This window comes from Urocitellus parryii, chromosome 2 (genome assembly GCF_045843805.1).
Source record: "Urocitellus parryii isolate mUroPar1 chromosome 2, mUroPar1.hap1, whole genome shotgun sequence".
NCBI classification, from domain to species: domain Eukaryota; kingdom Metazoa; phylum Chordata; class Mammalia; order Rodentia; family Sciuridae; genus Urocitellus; species Urocitellus parryii.
The window spans coordinates 135,798,638-135,822,399 of record NC_135532.1 but is presented as its reverse complement, the minus strand read 5'-3'; the positions used below and the strand labels follow the sequence as shown (position 1 = coordinate 135,822,399).

Here is a 23,762-nt window from a genome sequence, read left to right as displayed (position 1 = left end):
ATTCATATCCAATTTTTGTTAGACAAAATATATTCTGCTTGCCTTATTAGCTTGAAATATGATTGTTTAAATTACTCATCTTTTTAAAAAAGTTTTCTTTTTAATTTTACTCCTGTCAACTTATTACCAAAGCAGTCAATGATTTGGTTAAAAAATAAACCAGAATGGCTGCAACCAGGCTTTATTGGTTCACCAGTATATGCCATTTATCATCCCTAATAACTTTGGAGAAAAGTTTTCATTTTTCTGAGCCTCACACAGTCTACTCACATAATGAGTAAACTATGAACCCAAATGATTCACAGATCAAGAAAAAGAGCATATGTAGAGCAACTAAGGAAAAAATAGGATCTTACATCAATACTTCGGAGAGTGTGGTAAAGAAGAAAGAAGGCTTTGAAATAAGGGATCTGGGCAAAACTACCAGCTCCAACCATCATGCATGCTGTTGTGAAGAACCAAGATATACATTAAGCACATTAAGTACATGATACATGATGATTATTTTATTTTTTAAAATTCTTATGTGCTATTCCCTAAATTTTCTAACTTCTGCTTGACGGACAAATATATTATAAATTAAACATTCCATTTAATATCTGGCACGGGATATAGCTCTACCTCCACTACCACTACTGCAGCATAGAGCAAATCCAGTTCCTTTAAAATCCAGGAGGAAGCCCACAGTGGCACACATCTGTAATTCTATCTCCTCAGGAGACAGGATGAGCACAGGTTTAGTCTGAGGCCAGCTAATGACTTAAGAAGTCCCTGTCTCAAATTTAACAAATAAATAAATAAATAAATAAATAAGGGTGGGGGTGTAGCTTAGTGGTAGAGTATCCCTGGATTCAATCTCTAATACCCACCCCCCCACACACACATTATAATAATAGTAATAATAATAATAATAATAATAATAATAACACTAATAAAACTGATCCAGGAAGAATAAAACTGGATTCTATCTCCCATCTCATACAGAAGTTCTCAAAATGGATGAAAACTGAGGCCTAAGAAGCTTGGCAACTTCCAAAAGAAAACCAAGGGAAACACTTCCACATATGGGCACAGGCAAAAAATCCCTGAATAGTTCCTGTATACTCAGAAAATTATAACAAGAATCAATAAGTGGAATCCATAAATGGTATCAAATTTTTTCTGCACAGCAAAGCAGACAGCAGTCGAAAGAAATAGCCAACAGACAGAGAGAAAATCTCTGCTAGTTCTGCTTCTCACAGAGGATTCATATTCCAAATATATGAAGAACTCAAAAAACTCAATGCCAAGTAAATAAAAACCCAATCAATGAATAGACAAATGAGCTCAACGTACATTTCTCAAAGGACAAAGTACAATTACCAACAATAATATGAAAAAAAAATCAACATCTTGAGCCATGAAGGAAATGCAAATCAAAACTATATTCAGTAACTATCTTATTCAGGTCAGAATGGCAATCCTTAAGAATACAAATAACAATACATGCTGGTGAGGATGTGGGAAAGGGGAACTTTTATACACTCTTGGTAGTTTAAATTACTTCAGCCACTATGGAAATCAGGATGGAGATGCCTCAAAAAAAAAAAAAAACAACTAAAAATGGAACTACCATATGGTCAGGCTATTTATCCAAAGAATCAAAGTCAGATGCTTGAGAGATACATGCATATACATGGTTTCTTTCACAACTCTGAAGTTATTGAATCAGGGTAGATGTCCATCAACAGCTGAGGGAATAAATAAAATGTGGAATATATACAAAAATCTAGTTTTATTCAGTCATAAAAAAAGAAAAAACAATATAATTTGCAAGAAAGTATTTAGAACTGGATAGTGTCATGTAAAGTGAAAGAAGCTGGTCTCCACCAAGTACAGTAGTTTTCTCTCTTATGCAGAAGACAGAGGGGGAAATAAGGAGCACGTGCATCATGAAAGAGAAGATAAACCATTAGGGTAGAGGAAGGGGATCAAGTAACCTTTTTAAGAGCACAGGAAAAGATGCACAATGAAAGACTTAGAAGGCAGAAAAGAAAATTAATCCGTATCCCTCAGCAATGGTTGAAGGCAGGTAAGCTGGAGGCAGAAGGAGATTCATGGATTTTCATGGAGAGCTACTGGAAATTGGCTGCTTGAGAGCTACAGGCAACTAGCACTATCAAGGAGGGTGTTGTTTCAGTTCTATAGTCCTTGATTTCAAGAGAAAACCTTGTTTCTTTGACTTTTATATCTCCAGCACTTTGAAAGCACATACAAACTTCTAATTCTCTCTACTAGGACTGTTCCTACTTTGAATTCACAGATTACTTTCTATTTCTCACAAAACAGAAAATAGTAAAATCTGATAAAGACAGATTGAGAGGACATACTAGAACCCTGCCATATATCACGTGGTGGTTTGTTATATTTTTATAAGAATGACAATTATCTATTCAATTGAATGTTTAGATCTAATTATAGACTATGAAATGAGTGTTTACCATTTCATCTTTTATTGTCCTTGTAAGTTTCCAAGTTGATGTCATTTCAATATGATTATAAATTCACAGACCTTTTTTTTTTCCATTGGTGGAAAATGTTGTATTTTTGTGTCCTTTGTAAGCAGATTGGAAAAGTAGCACACCAAGACTAGTGATTGGCGGCCTGAGAAGGGCCTTCAGATGACCATGAGAACAGGGCAGATATGTGTTCATTTCTTCCTCAACTAGAGGAGCTCATGTAAACTTTCATTTCATGAAAGGATTCCACTGAGGGTGGGGGTACAGAAACAAATATGACTCTATAGAACCATGCCTATTGGTTCTCAGTCCTTTCTGTCTCAATATACTATATCTATTACATATTTATTTACTCATGAAATAAAGATCTACTTCTTAACAGGAAGAAAATGACAGTATTAATAATTTTGCTATTGTTAAGAACAAAATAATTCCTGAGCATTTGATCCATTAAACGTGCAATCTATGAGTACTTTCATTTTTAGCAAAAGGAGATGTTTTGTGCTTCAGTGGTTACAAAGAAAACACTGAGCATGATCATTTCTCTCAATTTTCTTTGGATCATATTAAATTAGTTAGATGATTGTCAACATGAAAATGCTGTGTTGATTATAGTAAAATCAGATAACACAAAGGAGAGAAAATCATGTGGTAAAATCCTTAATGTAGAACCTGGATTTTATCATTTATCTACATTTAATGAAATCATTATTTCTCTGAAATGCATTGAGAAGAAATCAGCAATAAAAAATCATAATCAATTCATTATTATCTTTAAATATTTTCACAACTAATATTTCTATGAACTTACAGATACACTGCTTTATAATCTCTTACATAATTGTCTAAAAGAATAACATGGAAGACAAGTGGAAGATTCTAGGGCAACTTGATTAGTGGCTCTTTTGGGTCTCAAATCTACATCTCTAAATTCTTAGCCTAGAGATCTCTCTCCTAAAATACAGTTATTTAGGTTAGAAAAAAGTATTCAACTATGATACATAGATTTATCAGAGAAATTTCCCTACCCTTGCATCTGGTTTATGGAAACATAAGGGGTAGAATAACATTGGGGGACAAGGCAATTTTACTGATTGGGGACAATAATGCATATCTTTTCCCCAGAAGCAGGGTTAGATTTGGCACCTCACAAAAGCATTTTTGCAATCAACAGGGTTAGAAGATGCAATTCCACAAGTGTAGAACTAATTAAATTTAATGAGCACCTAAGAAAATTGAACTTATACAATTTTTGACTTTATTAGCAAAGTCTAAAATTTTTACTGACTTCTGAGTAAACTACCAAAATTTTTGGTCAAATATTAGGGGTGACTATCTAGCAGAATTAGCAGTGGTTTTAAAGCAAACAGTCCATGTTCAAATCTAATTTTTCTACATATTAACTTTCCCAAAGCCTCAGTTTTCTCATCTGTATAAGGGGAAACTAAAACAACCTGACAGGATTGTTACAAGTGTTACCGGCAATATGCATATACAAATGTACAGCAAAGCACCTGGTACGAGTAAATCACCCTTTGTGACAAGAATCATTATTATTATTAGTCTTAATATTATTAAATGCAACATGAAATCCAATTTACACTCCCCCCCCCCAGATTGGGAAATGTGTCTTGACCTGCTAATGTCAAAGATAGTGTTTCTCCTCACCTTAAATGGAAAGAAACCTCAAACCTGAAAGAGCTATTTTTACAAAATCCAAACAGAACATGTACATGAGTTTCTATTTTGATAGTGGCAGACTGAATTGAAGACTAATTACGCTTATAAACTGATCACTCTCTTTTTAAATAAGGGGATACATGTCTAACCAAATTGCATCTGAATATTTTCTGTCAGTATGGTATGCGTGGTTTATTTTAATGTTAATAAAAAGAGAGATTACAAAAGATTAGGCAGAATTTCAGTATGTTAATTTGTTTCTCTTAAAACTCAGAATTTTATTTTTTATTTCTTTGCTCCTTATAGAAGTGGAAACTTTTAAAATATTAAAGGGATATGTAACTATAAAGCTAACATATGCATTTATTCATAAAAATGTAAAAGGGAATGTATACAATGAGCATCAATGTAAAAATTTTGTGTACAAGCCAGGTCTTCAACCTCCTTTTGGAAATTTTACATTGTGCAGACAATGATCCGTATTCATACATAGACTCTTTTGTGCAAGTGGTGGCTATTAAAAATATTTTTAAAGCATTATGGTAATTCTTAATCACTAGTTATTTTTTTCATAGCCTAAAGAAATCAGAGGCATTGCTGATAGAATTAATGACAAGAGAAACAATGGTGAGATTTTAGTTCCATTCAGACCACCCACACCTCACTAAAAGAAAGAGTACAACCCGAACAAAGTAGTCATTATCCCAATCAAAAACTGAACATAAGGTTTTATTAGTACTTACATAACTAACTCTTATTAAAACACCATGAAAACTGTATAATGAGATCATTGTTATTCTGAAATGCTTGGGGGTTTGGATTTTCATATCTTAAATTTCTTAAAATCAAATGTATATATGAATGTATAGCTAGAAACCTGATCACAGGGTTTCTGAGAAATGTGTTTTTTTAAATAATTCTGTGTAATGTCATTCCTTGACTAAATAGTTCTAACATTTTTTTAAAACAAAGTTTGGTAGCTTATGTGTTTGAAAACTACTTTTAGTGGATTGCTTGGTTTGTTTATTCTTAGTTCAAGGCAGAAGCATCTTGACATTTACACTGCTATTTTCCTGCTTTCAGGGATTCTAACAACAACAAAAAAATTGCCTTGACCTGGATTAGCTTGAAATGGTCCTCTGAACTTTCACAAGGCCATTTTGGCTATCTCCAAAAGAACGTACTTTATCATAAACCTGTTGCCACATCTTTCATAAGGATACATGTGTAGGCACATGGACATAATGTCCCTCAACTTACAAATAGTCTGTGTTCCCTAAGTCACTGATTACAGTCATCTTTGTATACTCTGATGTAACCTTGGAGAAATAATGTTAGAAATATAGTTACTTAGAGACCCCTGCAGTCTACTTAACCAAGATGTAACTGAAAAAATCAGATTTTGAAAGAAGAATAGGATGATTTTATAACTTAATCAGTGGATTTCTTTTAAAGGTAACATTTAGACTTTAATTCAGTTTTAATGATGGGGTTTAAGATGTTCACTTTTCTAAAAGTACCATTTCTACCTGGTACCCATTACTAGACACTGGTTCATGTCTGCTTCCTTCTCAAATTCCTACATCCTTCAATTAGAACCACTGCAATGGTAAACTTTGATGCTTCTCCCCCAAACCACATCAAATATCCTAAACTTTGGTAAAATTCTCTTAAAATTCTGCCTGACCACAGTTGATGCTGCAGAAATGTGTGAGGGTGGGGAGAAAGGGGGATAGGAAGAAAGAGAAATTATTTCTTTCTATTTGCTATCCTTTAAATGTGTAAACATTGTAAATGTGTGATCTTATGCAGATATTCTACCCCAATGCATGAATATGAGTTCATATTGCTATATCTAGGACCCCTATATTTGGGCTGCCTATTAACAGAAAACCTTTGCTAATCATTTTTGCAGAAAGCAGTTTTGAAATCCCATGGTTTCTAGTCGAACATTTAAAATTTTCAAATCAAAAGTCTCTGTTTCCACTCATTTAAAATGAAGGAGCTGGTAATATTTAACTTTAAAGACTATATAGACTGAACGTATCAGTGAATGAAAAAAAGGAAATAATAGATACAACCTCAGCCTCAAGAATGCATGCCTGTAAACCTAATAATTGATGACAAGGCCAGGAATCTTGCTGAAATTTGCTAAAATAAGCTAGGAAGAATACACACACAAGATAATATTTCAATAACAAAATGGCTGATGCCAAATTCTAAAAAGTAGTTCCAATTTTAAACATTAATACATGTAACAAAATCTGTCTCAGGAAACCAAAATGCATACAGTGACATTCCCTGAACACTTTAAAAAATGGTTTTTAACCTCTTTTTAAAGTATCTTGATTTATTTTAGAAGCTAGTATATTCAAATAATCTGTTTACTCTTTTTTTAACTCCATATTTAATTCCATCCCCTCTCTCCAATTTTTTTTTTTACTTTCTGTGGAATATGGAAATCTCTCAAATGGTAGGTGATTAGCAAATGTTTACTAATGGAAAGCAATATATATATTTTTTAAAATTTAAATGAAATATGTACCTCACTATAGTGATTCTGGTGGTAAAGAACCTTTTGTGTCATTTAATTTAAAAATATCTCTCCCTAGGCATTATGGAAAAGAGGCTTTGGAAATGAGAACACTAGATAGTCAGGAATAAAAACAGCATAATGATATACAATTATTTTATTTTGTAATTATGAATTATTATTATTATAAATCATCTTCTCACATCTTATTCTCATTTCATCTCACTTTATGTTAATATTAACAGCCTATTGAGATTTTCTATTTTAGAGATGAGCATCTGGTTCTCATGTACTAATTAGCTTGCAGGTCATCTGAAAGGAAAAGACACATTTTAATGCTCAAACGTCTTCTCACTTTTGTAAATCCCAAGCACAATGCCCTTTCTCCACTATCACTTTTCTTTTTTAAATTTTTTTTTTAGTTGTTGAACCTTTATTTTATTTATTTATATGTGGTACTGAGAATCGAACCCAGTGCCTCACCTGTAGGAAGCAAGTACTCGTCCACTAAGCCACAACTCCTGCCCCTCCAGTATCACTTTTATATGGCATTCTTAATTCTGAGAGCTATTCTACTGGGAACTAGTAAGATGCTGCCGGCAAAAGGCAATATTAAAACTACAATGTGTGACCAAAGAGCAGAGGCAAGTCAATGAAGAAAGGTGGAGTCTAAACAATGTGCGAAAACGGAACATTTTTGTGCAGAAAAAGAAAAATTTTATATATAAACCAAAACTTATATACAAAAATAAACTCAAAACTGATCATAGACCTAAGTGCAAAACACATAATAATAAAACTTCTCAAACATAGCGTAGGAGAAACTCTAGGTAACCTTGGGTTTGACGATCACTTTCTCAATACAACGCAAAAAAGCATGATGTGTGAAGGGAAAACCAATAAGCTAGATGACATTAAAACTAAACAAACTTTATATCAGCAAAGATATAAAAATATCTTTATGAAACATATATCCGATAATAGGATGTTATATCCAAGTTACAGGAAGGATTCTTAAAATTCAACAACCAGAAAACAAACAGCTCAGTTTCAAAAAATGGACAGACTATTGCAACAGATATTTCATTGCTGAAGCTATGGTGATGGAAAATAAGCATACAAAGAGATGTTGCAAATCATGTGTCATAGAGAACTGTAAGTTCAAAAGAACAGACCAATATACACCTATTAAAATAGTGAATTCCCAAACCACCATCAATACCAAATTTTGTTGAGAATGTGGAGCAACCAAAAGTGTCATTTATCCCTGGTGAGAATGTAAAATGGTAGAGCCACTTGGGAAGAAATTGGACAGTTTTCTTATGAAGCTAAATATCAGTTGATCATATGATCTAGCATTTGAACTCAGGAAAAGAATGTCAGATATGTATCCTTTTAAAAACAGTAGCAAAAGTTTAGCACAATATCAAAATATTTCACCATAAGTTTTCATCCCTAAAGTTTGTTATATGAATCAGGACATTTCATAATCAACATTTCAAGTCCTGTACAGCTGGGATAAAATGTACTCTGTTATAATATTACTCACAGAAAAAAACAATACCATTTGTTTGCTCATTATTAACTCAGGGGCAGGCAAATACTTACTTTTCTATTAAAAATGCATGATAAAGTAAATTAAGTACATACAGGTTATTGAAAGGGTAAAGAATTTACTAGATGGAAAACTTAGCTTATAGAGGTGTCCTTTATATCTAGTGCAGGTGCCAGGAAAAACAAATGAGGAAAGTTTACTATTTTGTCATATATCGAATATACTCATTTTGTATGATTTTTTTTAGCCTCTAATTTTTTCTTAATAAATTAAGAAAATAGAAAAAATTACTAAATGTATCCCAAAACATAACGTGCCTAACCTGCTAAGAACTTTTTAATAAAGCTGGATTTAATGTGGTTTGCTTTTTCTCTTTAGTTCTTATTACAATATCTACCATCACTACATTTTATTTAATTACCTTGTTCTTTCTGTTTCCCATTCCTGCACTAGAAGAACCTGTTTTTTAAAAAACAGGTGTTTTTAACAAGGGGAATGCTCCATTTCTGATGCTTTAAAAGAATGCATTGAAGCATACAGTTCCTTTAAAGTATTTTAATAAGTGACTATTTTCCAAAGTCTTACTGGGTCATATTGTTAGAAGACATTATATAAAGGCTGGGCATGGTGGTAGACACCTGTAATCCAGCAGCTTAAGAGGCTGAGGCAAGAAGATCTCAAGTTTGAGGCTAGCCTCAAAAATTTAGCGAGGCCCTAAGCAACTTAGTGAAACCCTGCCTTAAAATGTAAAAAAAAAAAAAAAAAAAAAAAAAAAAAAAAAAAGATTAAAGGACTGGGGACATAGGGTTTAATCCCTAGTACCTACATTTTTTTAAAGGATATTTATTATATAACTATGGATTTTAAATGTAAATTTGAGTTTAAAATCATAAAGAGAAATTATCAAACATCAGAAATATGAAAAGCTTTTTTTTCAATAAAAAGATTTCATTTTACTGTCTCACTTTATAGACATAGAAATTAAGATGTGGAGAGAGCTTAGATGCTTGTTGGATCACAGAACTTTTGTCCTAAAAGCCAATATCCTAAAAACCTTGTGTTACCCAAATATTCAGATGCTTAAGGCATCCAGACTAGGATGTAATATCCACAGAGCTTTAATTCTGTTTGCTTTTTTCAGTAGCCATATCACATTTGACTGATGCTGAAATTAATGTAAAAATATTCTTAGTCATTTTCTATATGGTTACTGTTAAAAACAAGTTTTCTTTATTCTCTATTTTTACATTTGAACTTTTCTTTGGCCGAAGGATAGTCTTCAAATTGTAGATGTTATGGCCTCATAGTTTTTTTTTAAGTGTCATATTCACAGAAAATACATATTTTAAAAATTAAAACAACTTAATCAAGGGCAAAAATCAATAAATAAATACATTTGGAAATAAATATCCTACCTATAAAAACCCGGTGGCACCTGCTGTACCAGGAAGCTCTTCTCCATGTCTTGGAGGATGTCATTCAGCATCCGAACACGGACAGGAGCTCTCTCCTTGGGATCATTAGCAGGTCGCATTTCATCTGACTGAAAGAGTTCAGCGATCTCCCGCAGTCCTGATGCCATGGCTAGCAGGTGCTGAGCATTGGGATGATCACCTGTGGAAGATAAATGAGCCATCTCAGAAGAGACACACTCAAAGGAGCAAAGTCAACTTCTGCCATTGTGACTCTAAATTGTAAACCAGGCAGACCACCCAAGATGAAGTGTATTATCTGTGACACTTCACTTTTTTTCCTGTCACTTCACAAAAAGGAATGCAGGTATTTGAATTTTGCCCATCACAAGGAAAAGATTCCACATCAATTAAACTTTGATAACGTATTTCATTTTGCCAAAAGTGTTGTCTAGCCTAGTTTTCATAGTCTACTAAATTAAGTTTATTACTACCAATCACAATAGCAGTAAATAGATATTGATTGTGGAGAGATTGCTATATTACAGACATTACCTTGAGCACTTACTTAATTATTTTATTTAATATTTACCAAACCTTGCATTGTCAATTCATCTTATTAGAACCTGAGAATGAATTAAGGTAAGCAAATTTCATAGGTCATCAAGTAAGGTAGTAACAGTCCACAATTAGAAGCCCAGATTTTCTGATTCAAGTATTTACACTTACCATGGAGTATTCTCTATTAAGAGAAACTATCCCAGTATAGTGTCAGTTTTGTTTTGATTTGCTTTTGAGAATTGTTTTGATTTCTTTTTCTTGTTTTGCAAATTACTGAAAGTTATTCTTATGCTAATGGTGGTTACAAGAGGTACACAAGTCACTCCTTTGATTAAGAGAAAAGTAGCACTAGAACTGTAATGGACCCTGAACCCTGGAGACAGTCCACCTGACCTAAACTCCTTCTTCACCCTATACTATTTGAGTGATATTGATAAAGTTACTGAGCCTCAGTGTCTTTAACTATAAAATGAAAGTAATGATAGAACATACTTTATAGATTTGTTATGAAGATTCAATAATTAATAAATATAAAGGATTTTCCCTACAGGCAAGCAGTTGCCAGCTGATTTGTATTGAGACATCCTTTAAAACTCTTTCTTTTGTCAGGGGCACTCCTTCATTCTCTTCCAGACATTCCACCACATCACTTAGTTTTTAAGTGAAACAAAAGGTGGTGTCATTCTCAGGAGACTCAGTACAAGTGACTCCAATAAGGTCAGCGCATCACAACAGAGGATTATTTCACGGCAGGGTGATGAATGAATATAGACTGAAAAATCTAAGTTGGCGTCTGAGAGTGTGACAGTGAGACAGGCAGATGGAGGGATTTGAGGAGGTCTGATGTTGCCTTCATTAGGGAGAGTCCTGGATCAAAAGGACACATCATGTAAGTACTCTTTCCAAGTGAAATCCAAGAGATCACCAGCTCCCCCAAACACTTCATGAAAATGCAGATCCCCAGGTCTGCTTAATCTTTCTAGGGGTACAGCCTGGGAATCTCCATTTCAATACATTACTCCTATTATGCACCTTAAAATTGAAGAAACACTGCAGAAAGGTAATAATAGGTTAAGAAAAGGAAAATAAGTTTAGAATTAGCACTGATGCATGAAATAGGTGAATCATAGAATGACCAAACTCTGACAAAATAATCTTTATTATTTCTCATTTAAATTTAATGGGGACTGTCAATTTCTTTAGAGTCCAGTGGAGTACTGCCACTCAATAATTGCTTACGAAATAAATCCAATAAAGCATGTTTAGAATAAGTGTAATAATAAAATAAAATTTTGTAAATATATAATCATTTTGTAAAGGATACAATGAGATAAGATACACAGGCTGTGGTATAAGGAGCATTTTCAGAAAATATAATAATTGTTTTTATTACATATGCACAAACCTAGTAAAAGACTTTGGTAGGAGAAAAAAAGGATACTTGAAGCTAATATGTAGCTCCCTATTTACTGAAATTAATATGAGTAAAGTCACTTGTAGGAATCCACAAAGTTTTGGCCTTTGATATTCTTAAAATACATTTCACATTCATTATCTTGTTTGATTTTACAGCAAAACTTGAGGTTGCTGGAGCAAGTATTTTTATTCATTGTGCAAATGTAATCCCAAATATGTTGCTCAGAGTTATTTTATGAAGATTCTTCTTAAGTTATAATGATTCACCAAAGTTAATATATAGCGAACTTAGAGGGAGTACCTGTACAAGGAATGCATAAGATGAATGACTCACATTCAGAGTACACTGGAATTGAAAGACTGAACAACAGAAAAAACAACTTCGACATCCTTGAGAGTCTTCCATTTAAGAAAGAAAAATCTGTTCTGATCTAACATACTCTACAGAATTGAAGGCATTACTGCTGAATCAAGTGAGACAAATTGTACCATTCTACCTTATTTAGCTTTAAATGAATTTATCTTTCATGGTGGAGCAGATTTAGAAAATTGACAGCTTCAGGAACTAGCTAGTTCCAGAAAGAACCCTGACATAGAAACCTGCCACACACAGGTACAGTACGCATTGCTTCCAGGGTTCAAGGTTACAAATTAAAAAGCATCTCTGCTTCCATGTTCCTTCAATCATTCTGATACATAAATAATTTTCCACATAATTCCTAGTAGCCATTTCTCTGGCAATTAGAGCTTGTTTTATTTTTCCTTTAAACAGGACCCAGAAAGAAATGCCTCCTTCTTCACTGGAGCCTTGGTGACCCAGAAGGACTGATCTTTTGTGCCCCTTGGGACCTGCAGTAGAATGTCCAATTTGTGAGGGAAGACATTGCTGTCATTTCCCTGACACTGAAACTGTACCAGGCATTTCATTCAACCAACAAGTGATTGCACTGTGTACTCTTATCATAGCATCAAAGCATTTGCAATATTTTTATCCTCATTTGCCTTGTCTCTCTTGTTTTCTTGACTGAAAAGAATCACACATGGTCAGCAAATGTTTTGTCTTTGCATTTTCAGATGCTTGCATAATAACTGTTCTCTGGTAGTTATTTATTAAAAATTTTGTTGACGGAATGTTGAGTTATAAGATAATGCCTTCTTTGAGATATATTATTATGTTAAACCATGTCCACAAAATCATTCAAGAAATACTATTTAATTTACTTTCTTGCAACAAATCAATTGTTGGAAAAGAAAAGAAAGAAACTTAAAAGAGAAGAGGTAATTCAAGGTAATGAAATGTTAAACTAAATTGAATTAAAATATTCCTTACAAATAAGCTATAAAAACTAATATGTAAAATTTCACTTAAGGCATAGTGAATGTTGAAATCATAGAATTGAAGAGGCTATTAAAAGTTTAAGTTTAATAAAACAATAAGTCCATTTGACCAAAGAAATTGAACTGGAAACTAGAGATTTGTCCTAGACAGGGTTATTTTTAAGTTATATGTATGGATTCTAAACACCAAGCACTTAATGTTCAAAGACAGATAAAAAGAGGCCAGTGAACATAATTTCTATCAGTGCAGTCTTGAATAAATTACTCAAATACTGTCCTTCAGTATGTTTGGGGGAAATGATGATTTCACTAAACACAGTAAAGGAGTGAATCTAGAGTGTTGAGATCATGAATTTACCTAAACATCAAACTTTTAAGAGGAGCTCTTAAAAGTCCTAGGATTTTACCTACACTGAAGCATTGGAAAGAGGTTGTTTTATCTGTAAACAACAATATTCATATCTTACTTTCTTCCCTCAGTCTTCACCCTTCTAGTGGATGGATCTAATTCTTACATAAAACTTTCCTCTCATAGCTTATTGTGGAGAGAATGGAGGTGGATATTATAAAAGAGACAATGGACACTGAGATGGATTTTGATATCTGAACAGGTCAACTCAGAAAAGACCTAAAGGTGTATTGGAGGAAACAAATCAGGGAATCCTCTGCCTTCCAGCCAACTTTTATGATTACTGCAGATCTTCCCCTAAAGACAGTGTGGTTCATGAGGCAGCGAGGTGCAGTAGGAAAGGCAGATTCAGGCCTGACCTAGGACTTACTAAATGTATACATCTGGCCAAGACACAATGTCTCTCTGAGGCTCAGTTTCTTAATTTATAAATTGGACTTAATCCCCAGCTCAGTTCTGAGCTAGAGTGAGGTGGAAATGTCACAATGCCAGAAGCTTTGTAAAGTGACCTTGATAGTATAGCCTAGGTGCTTCCCTTGACTCAGAAGGTACTCCCAAAGTATCTTTCAAGTGTAGAACAGCAACTTCCTATCCACATATGACTTCCAGATAAGACTTTTACCTGCAGGGCTGACTGCATCCACTGAGTCACCCAGGTTCCCACCTGCCAGGGTCTGGGCCCTGCAGGCACCAACTCTCATCTGAAACACTTCACTGTGTGATGAGTTTCATTGGCATAAACTCCTGTGTATTATGTCTGTTTTACAACTTCTGACAAATTTATACCAGTCCTATTTTAAAGAGTGATTTTACTGTCTATTATTATGGTCTCTTCAGGGCTTTATACTCCAAAAGTTTTAGATTTTAGTTTATTTCTATTTCTATATCTTTTGGTTCTATTTTGTGGCTGTAGTTTTAAAAACCCACTCAATTTCATTTTAAATTAAGAGTGAAATGTACTGGTCATACTCTAAAACTACATTTTTTTATATCAAACAAACACAGCCTTTTTCTTTGAAGTATTTCACAGTACCTATTCTTCTATGGATGAGCTTATCACAGTTTTAAAGGTGCTAACAATTGCACAATCACAGCTTAGACTTCACTGATTTATAGTGACAAGAAAAAGTATGATTTATGTTGCACATAATATGGTGGTTAAAAGCAGAATAGGAGATTATTTGGGGAGGAAAATGTATGTTATTTAATGTCATCTTCAAAATATCTTGTGGCATCACTAAAGAGAAGAGAAAAAATTGCCAATATGATTTCAGCCAGTGGAATCAACAGTCCTTCATTTTTCTACATTTTTCTATTCTTCATGCTGCCTTCTTTAGTATGAATCACACTGTATCACCTTGGCTGGTTACTAAAAGATGTTATACAAGCAAAACTCAGGTAAAGCTAGAAATATGTCAGCTAGTGGAGTATTGATACTCATAGAATCTAACACTGATTTTATAATGCATGTATATACAGGATATTATATACAGAAGACAATGGATAATTTGGCTAAACAATACAATAGAAACAATAGAAATGCTTTTTGCAAAAATGCCAGATCAGCAGGTTTAGAAGAATTCAGGTAGCCACTTTATTTTTAACAAAGTGACAAAAAGTATTTATAAATTTTTAAGATTTTCCAATAATCTAGATGGCCCCAGCAAATGAAAATTTAGCAAGATTTCAATATACTACATGACACGGGTTCTACCAGTCTGTCAGCCTGGTGCAGAAAGTGAAATTTGGTCTCTTTCTATCATTCATAGATGTCACTGTGATATATTTGTGATTAAATGATCTAGTTATTGGCTGCTTTAGAAGAATGAGCCAAGACATTCTTATGAATTACATTTATGTGTAGTTTATTCTTACCATTATCCTCCTGCAGCAGAAATCTGGAATTGTATGTTTAATAATATATGTGAGTTTAATTATGTATTGGCTAAACCAGGAAATAGAAAAAGACCAAAAAAAAAAAAAAAGGAGCTAAAACAAAATTAATCAAAATGAGGGCAAGGGTATTTATGTTCTATTACAAGCCAAGATAAAACGTTTTTTTTTGTTGTTGTTGTTGTTATTTTCTTGCTAGGGATCAAACCCAGGACCTTGTGCAAAAATATTTTTTATAGAAATAACTTTAAAAGTGTTGCCAGGGAGACAGCGTACATAGAATAATGGATTATGGTTCTATACTGTCATGGGCAAAGAAATTTATCCTAAAAATACATTTAGAGAGAAAAGTCATCAAACAACAGACCATTACTATAATGTAAGAGTACAAAAAATGAAAACTCACTAGCAGCTTTCAATCCCCATACTGTCACATGAAAGCAACTAAAAATGAAAAGCAAACTTGGGTGAGCAGGTAAGTAAAGGATGACCACAAAGAGAAGCTGACTGTGAGATAGAAGATAAATAAAAGAAGTAGGTTCCAAGGAGAACAAAATGAACAGGGATACTAGAATAATAATTAAGGGATGGTATGTGATAAAAATATAAGAAATGGTGTTGAAGAAAAACTTTCTTCTAGATGCAAATATAGACAATGTGGAGAAAAAACAGATTCTCTTACAGATCCAATAGTCTCAAGTCCTTTTTCTGAATTAGGTGTGGATTACCAACAAAGGCAATGCAATTCTTAATAGAGCTGTACAGTTAGAATTCATAAAAAATTATATTGAACATCAAGACTAAATTTGTTGTTAGAAATATTTTATCAGATTTCTTCATTAATCAAAGCAAGTTAAGATACTTCTCAGAGAATGCTTTGAAATCCTTGTGACCTAAAAGGTCAGTTTTCAAAATGCCAATTCAGGTTCCAATGGCTACCCATCTAGCAGGATTCAGAATTCTCATGGGAACAAAGTCTTTCTTGGAGTTGCTTGGATTTCTAACAGAGTGCCTTGGGCTTCTTAGGGAGTTCAGAGCACGAGGTAAGCAGTGTACAGATCCCTCACTATCCATAGGACTGTGTAGAGTTGGAATTTGTGGTAATTAAAACCAAGATTGGAGACATGCAATTTGTATAGCACAGAACTTTGTTTTACCAGTTGGGAAATTCATTCTATATTACTCAAAAAGAAGATTAAATACAGTAGATGTGTCTATATTACTTGTGATTGTAGGAGTTAACAGTGACACTTAAAAGTTGAAACTACAAACAGACACAAAATGCTTCTCTTAGTGGTAGGATCACTTTGAAATACTGTCCCTTCTAAAATAAAGTTATGGGCATTAATGAACTATCAGAGATAATAAAAAAAGAAAAAATCAGACCAAATCAGCATTGTCAGTTATTCAAAGAACAGGAGGAAACGCTGCCAATAACTATTTTACATTTAGTGAGAGAATCAGGAGGTGGCAACAAGCCATAGAATTCAAAATTATGTTTCTTGCTAAGTTTGGCTTGCACTAAATAAATGTATTCAGAGTTAGATCAAATAAAAATTTATTTTCCTTTATTTGGTCATATACATTTTTATAATAATGCTAAATAATTAACATTCAGAATTTTGACAAAGAAAAATAGCAAATATTAAACAAAAAGCATCAGAACTCTACAGTTGTTATCTACAGTGTTGCTTTATGCTTAAAAAGCAGAGAAAGTGGGAAATAGTGAACTAAGATCACTTCTTAGTCTGCTTCAGGTTCCAGGGTATGGTTATACTTTAATTTTTTTCTTGATGCTTCCCTCTGACCCCACAAACCAGTCCCAGTGCATTTCGGTGCAAACTTTTCTTTGTCACAAATATATCTGAAGTGTGTCAGTTACCTTTTCAGTTACTATTTATGCTCTATCTTCATAAACCCATATAAATATTCATTTTATATTATGTGTTTGGCATTGACCAAATATTAGGAGCCAAGGTCACTCGTCAAAATGAGCTTCCAAGAATGACACAATAAATCAACTCAAACAAATTATTCATTGGTAAATTATCCTTCTTTCGGGTGGTTGTGAGAATGGTGGAGAATGGTCTGCTGCTACTGTAAACTAGTGTAATAAATAAACAAGATGGCCGGTTGTCAAGGGCTAAAAATTACACTGTTGAAAATGCAATTGGGTTTCAGAGACCTTCATACTTATACACTTTGCAGGAAGGAGAAACAGTATTTCATAGTTCAGCCCTTCAAGGTCACTTTTTTTTTCCTACTGTAATTTACAACTTAAGACTAATCACTGCTAACTGTCATAACAAACTAAAAAATATATCAACAACTTAAGTTTGTATTAAGCAGTAAAATTATATTCCAGTTAACACAATATGAAAACTCTTTTTAGATAATGACATTATCTATCATTGTAGACAAAAATGAAATATTAATTTAGGTGTTGGTAAATCCTGTCCATTATTCACAATTAGTACTTTAAAGTATTCTATTTTAGAAACAAAGTCATTACCAATATAATAAAAATAGAACAGGTGCCTACAATTTATCTAACATTTAAATAATGTTTGACCATGATAATTTTAATTCGGTAGTGATAAGCTAAAAAATGTATCCTTTAAAGGGGATAAGCCATAGGACTTTGATCAAATATTCATTCATTTCCAGGACATGGTAAAAGGAATTTTTTGAACCTATTATCTATTACATTTTGTTTCAGTTTGCTTTTATTTTTTAAGATGGGTGCATCTCAAAGAGTGGCCACATTTTCTGAGTGAAAGTGACAGAGAGAGACCCAAGGAATTTTACATCAAAAGAAAACAAAACACAGAAGTAACCAAAGGAAGAGCTCTTCACCTGCAGCAGAAGCAGTCTGTTAAAACAGCAAGAAGCCAAAGGGCTCCTGCTCATCCAACCCAGAACGTGCATTTCAGGCAGAGCCTCATCTGTACAAAGCAGTGCCGGAGCTGGGGAGGGAATCTTTGGAGAAAAACTGAAGTCTTGCTTTTTAGTTTTGTCTTTTTCCTGCCATAATGACATGTTCTTGAATGTAACTACTGAAGAAAAGCTTATCAATGTGGCCTCTTCTCAGGATATTTACTTTTTTGTTTGAGTCAAAACCTGGCTTTTGCCTATTGATAATATCCTCTCAGATCTCAATTTCTCCCATGCCCTTCCTATCATGGGCCCCAGGAGGATATTCTGAGTCATTTCTAAGTTACTGTTCATGCTCTAAAGAATTTAGTTCCTGACTCACAGTCGCTCCCTCTTCCACCACTTCTGTCTTCTGGCAATTTCAATGTCCATGTTGATGTATTCTGGTCTTCATTTGCATTAGCCAGTTTAGCTTTCATGACCACTTGCCATATTTCCCATGGTCCCACTCTGGCCTGGACGCTATCACTGCCAATATCCATACTCTCCTTTTCCAGGGTCCCATTTGCTGACCACCCTTCCTATCTTTCTAGAATCAATTCTTTGAATTGCCCAAGACCTGATGTGGGCTCTTCTTCCTCCTCCTTGTTCTCACTTCTACATAGACTCACTTTTTTCTACCCTGTTGTGATACATCACAAGAAACGCTCCTTTGCATACAATCTCAGTTTGATCTAACTAGTTTACTATCCTTTTAGAAAAACCCTGGTCCTGGTTAAAGCGAAACCTCTTGGCTTTATGCCTATGATGGGTTTCAGGACACATTATCCCAAAGTTTGGCACCTTGACATTTGAGGAAATATCAAAAACAAGAAGTTCTCTCTGATCGTCTCCCACCACTTTCCCCTGAAGCAGGCCATAAAAGAATTCTCTGACCTTCCTATGAAGTAGGTTGTAAAACTTTCCAATCAAAGATGCCTTGCCTGTACCTGGAGGAAGAAACATTCTTATCCTTGAAGAGACAGGAATTCAGAGAATAATCTGAACAAACAGATCAGATCATTGGTAACCACCCACCTCCATAGTTCATTACCATTAGGCCATAACCTTCTGTACTACAATCACAATCCTATACAACTATCTATTTTTCATTAAAATTAGCTTAAAAATATAAATATTTCTCTCTTTCTTTGGACCTTCATTTCTGAAGGCTCTTCTGTCACATGAAATTTATATTAAATAAATCTGTTGGCTTTGTTTTTGTCAATCTGTCTTTCAACAACTATCAACATGGTGATGAGTTAAGAAAGAAATCTTTTATCTTTTACACCTTCATCTCCATCTGAAGGCTGGAAGAAATGAATACTTATGCTGAATTACATTTATGATTACAGATTTCTTTTTGGGATTTGTTTTGCTTTATTTTTGGTCCTGGGGATTGATTGCAAGGATACTTTACCAACAAGCAACATCCCTGCCAGGATTTTTAATTTTTTTGTATGGAGAGAGGGTTTCATTAAGTTTCTTAGGGCCTTTCTAAGTTGCTTAGGCTGGCCTCCAATGGATCATCCTCCTGCCTCAGCCTCCTGAACAGCTGGGATTACAGGTATGCTCTACCACACCTGGCTATATATTTCTTTAAATATCTATTTCTTCTGGATCTTTAGTGTGCCCAATAAACTTGTCACATTTTTATAGTTCTTTATTCTCCCACTCCCTTACAGAGCAATTTTACTGCTTTTTCAGACTTTAGAGACTTAGCAAGAGCTGCCCCAACCCCATAAAACCATCTACAATAAGCTTTGTGTTTCTGCACATGGCTATGGATGTACTACTGTGTTCTTGCTTTGGGCTGAATGGTTATGTTCCCCCCGAGTTCATATGTTAAAATCCTAACTCCCAATCTTAAGAGGTTGGGTATTTGGGACAATGATTTGATCATGAGGGAGGCTAGAACCCTAAAAAATAAGATTAATGCTCTTATAAGAGAAGCCAAAGACAGCTAGCTGGCCTCTTCTGCCAGGTGAGGTTATAGAGCAAAATGATACCTGTATTGCTTTGCCTTCATCTTGGACTTCCAGCCTCCAGAACTGAGTGATGACATTTCTGCTGTTATAATTTACCAAATCTAAGGGACTTTGTTATAGCACCCTAAAGGGACTAAGAAAGTTCTTAATTGAGGCAAAGTCGTTTAAACTTATGCTTCCCCTTTTCAAGAAAATCAGTCCAGAAATTCTCCTTTTCTCTCTGGTTTGAACAAGTTTTCCCTATCCATTGTAGCATTGTCATCAAAGGGAAAATCTGATAAACTTTCTTTGCTCTATAATTCTTAATAATTACATCACTTGCACTCAATTTATTCCTACCCATTCTCCATTGAATACCTTTTATCAAGTTTTGCTTATACCATTACCACCACTACTCAAAACAACAAAAAGGCATGAAAATGTCTGTTTTTGCTGATACCCGCAGTGACCTCCAAATTGCTAAATACAGTATTAAATTCTGTGTTCATATCATTTAGCCAATCAGTAGCATCTTCCATGGTCCATTACTCCCTCCTCTTCTTCTTCTTCTTCTTCTTCTTCTTCTTCTTCTTCTTCTTCTTCTTCTTCTTCTTCTTTTTAAATTTATGGGGTTTTGAGATTTCACATTCACTTTTTTTTTCCCTCTTATTCTTTGGTTATTCCTTCATGAGCTCCTCTGATTGGACCTCTTCTCCCAATTTCTAAATCCAAGCATTCCCCAGACATCTTAGACCTTCATTCAAATTCTTAACAACACAGTTAGGACATCTCCCAAATTGACACTCCCCATTTGGATCTCTCCTTGGTACTCTGGATACAGCTGAGATAGGGATTTGGAGATAAAAGTAGAGAAACTGTCTCAAATGAAACATCCATAAAACTCTAAAATGCAGAAAACACCAAGAGTCATTGAGTGGCAGCAAATGCCCATGACTGTTGCACTTTTGAGTAACCCAACCCACACCCTTTGTCTTCATCCTTAACTAATGTCTTTGCCTGCAAAAAATAAGAGGGCAATGTGCAAGCCCAGGAAAAACTGGCATGAAATTGTGTACTTCCACACTGAGTCCAACTTTAGTCCAGCCCCTAACATTCCGTACCAACTGGCTCTGTTTTCTCCCTCTAGGGATGGTCCACATTCTCCTTTGAATGTGCCCCTGCTTTCCTAAATAAATCTGTCCATGTCTCTGGCTTGTGTGGAAATTCTTTTCCATCAGGGTATTCCAAGAACTCCCTGTTCCCTGAGTCAAGTTCCCCCTTATCTCCAGGAACTCATTGAACCTTTCTTCAAAGACATCTTTTCTCCTGTGACACAACTGCTAAGTTCTAGTATAACATTCATTTTGAAAATGCAAGTTTGATCAAAAGATATTGATTGATATTAGGGCAAAATTTAAGCATAATGGTAATTTCAAATTTGCTCTTTTTAAAAAAAAATTCTGCCTCTTTTTTATATTACAGAAAACTATCTATATATGAATGTATGTTTCTTAGAAGTGGGAATTTTAATTGTTTTTTGGCTGTATTTAGCTTTTGTATTTTGTTTTAAGTTTTTATTTTATTAAATTAATAAATAAGGAATTCAAGAGATCCTGTGAAGTCCATAATGATTACATGAAAAAAATCTGTAGATATTTAACTTTATGAAATGAAAAATCAAATCATAATTCATGTGTTGAAAGTGGTCCTTAACCAAAAACCAAATTAATAATATAATTCTAATGATGAACAATAGGTCCTTTTTTGAGCTTCAGTATTAGCCTACTTTACCAAAAATGTTCACATGGCAATTATAATGTGAAATATTAGGTCTAGTTATGGATTTTTAGAAATAAACTCAGTTGTTTAAAAATGATAGCATTTAGCATTTAAAATACTATTGCTAATACTTTTGTTTTTGCTGGCTTTATTGCTTTAACCTTTCTTAAATATAATTTTTCATGTCTTTGTTACTAAGATATTATACATTTATCAAAGAAAATTTAGACTCAGAAAACAACTTTATCATTTATAATTCTATTATATTATAACATTTTGAAGTCTGCTCTTTGGGTCTCCTTAACCTGCATAATAGCTACTTCTTTTTAGATGGACAGTATTTACATAATGTAAATAATGACCTCCTCTTTTTATTCTCTGAAAGCTTAAAGTATCATTTGCAATTTTCTACAGGATGAAAAGGAAAACCAAAGAAAAAGCGAAATAATCAACAGAATAAATAAAATAGATGTTCTAAAATATATTCTTGCAGAAAAGTTATTATTCACAGAACTATTTGGTCTCTTATTTATACCTGTTCTGTTCTTACTTTGCAAAATGTCATATGCATAGCTATCCAGTTTTTAAGATAGATAGAGTTACTGCTATAGGTATCCACACTGGAGACTGTCAGATAAAAGCAGGAAAGAACACAACTACATGAAGACTGACTTAAGTATACAAAATGGAGAGCAGTATGAGGACCATGAGGGACACAAACAGACCTATGGCTCTATTGCTCCTGAAGTCATAGTTTTTCAGCCACTTTAGTAAAGAATCTTTATGCATTATTGAAGGAAAAAATAATTGTTGGAGAATTTTCTGAGTAAAATGGCAATCCAGGTAGTTAAGGAAAAAATAAAAAGTACTAAATTTCTAGTTACTGGAAATCTCTGACTCTAGAATGATTTGTTTTTCAGAGATAACCACTTAAGCACTGTAGTTGGAATATTGGCTTTTGCATTGAGAAGTAGTTGTCTACAAATGACTCATTAAAAATCTGATAGGAAGATGTGTGACTCAAGACAAGAGTGAAATCTTTAATTATAATATTGCTCTTTCTTATGTGGTTAATGAAGGGAAATAGGAACCTAATGGAAAGATTCATATACAGAAATAGAGGAAGTGAGATTAATTATTAGGGTGGGGTCAGAATTCTGCAGAGAGATCCATATTCAAAAATGAACGGACTAAATCGAGTCTGTGGAAATACTTCTCTGGTTGTCTCCTTATCATCTTTGACCGGAGACAACATTTCAGTCAAATGGAATGGGTCCCATACTCCTTAGAAACCAATCCCAAAGGAGAAATTTCTGGGGCATCATTGTTTGGAATGACTGGGTGTTAGGCACAATGTTGAAAAAAAAAATAGATCAGATCTCTGAACTATATTATCTGATATGTAACTGGTAAATAATGACAGAAACAGAATTAGAAATCTCTTTGATTAAAGAAAGCAGGGAGACCAGGATTTATAAACTCTTCTGTTCACACTGTGCACATCTCATTTGTGTTGACATATCAGTTAAAATTCTTCCAGGCCCTTCTCATAATAAGTCTCCATAGGAAGGGAGGGACACCATTGCCATAGTTAATGAGATAGTAGGTGACTTCATTTATTCCATGTTGAAAATTAGTTGAATAATTTTTCATTTTCTAAAATTATTATAATTTAAAGAAAAATTACCTTTAAGGCTGTTTTGAACTTCTAAAGCTATATCAAGAGCATTAAAGGGCAGAACTGGTTCATTGGCAATTTGCAAAATCACTTCTCCTGAGAGCTGAAATGAAAAAGAAAAAATAATTAG

General features: G+C 33.9%; 1 protein-coding gene across 1 annotated transcript in view; it reads right to left on the bottom strand.

Annotated features, from left to right (window-relative positions):
- The window catches only part of Naaladl2 (N-acetylated alpha-linked acidic dipeptidase like 2), an 876,353-nt gene that overhangs the window by 25,185 nt on the left and 827,406 nt on the right, over positions 1 to 23,762 (bottom strand). The window contains exons 12-13 of the mRNA XM_026382942.2: positions 23,642 to 23,735; positions 9,682 to 9,880 (exon numbers count right to left, since the gene is read on the bottom strand). Coding sequence (XP_026238727.2) covers positions 9,682 to 9,880; positions 23,642 to 23,735 — 293 coding nt within the window. The remainder of the gene's footprint in view (positions 1 to 9,681; positions 9,881 to 23,641; positions 23,736 to 23,762) is intronic.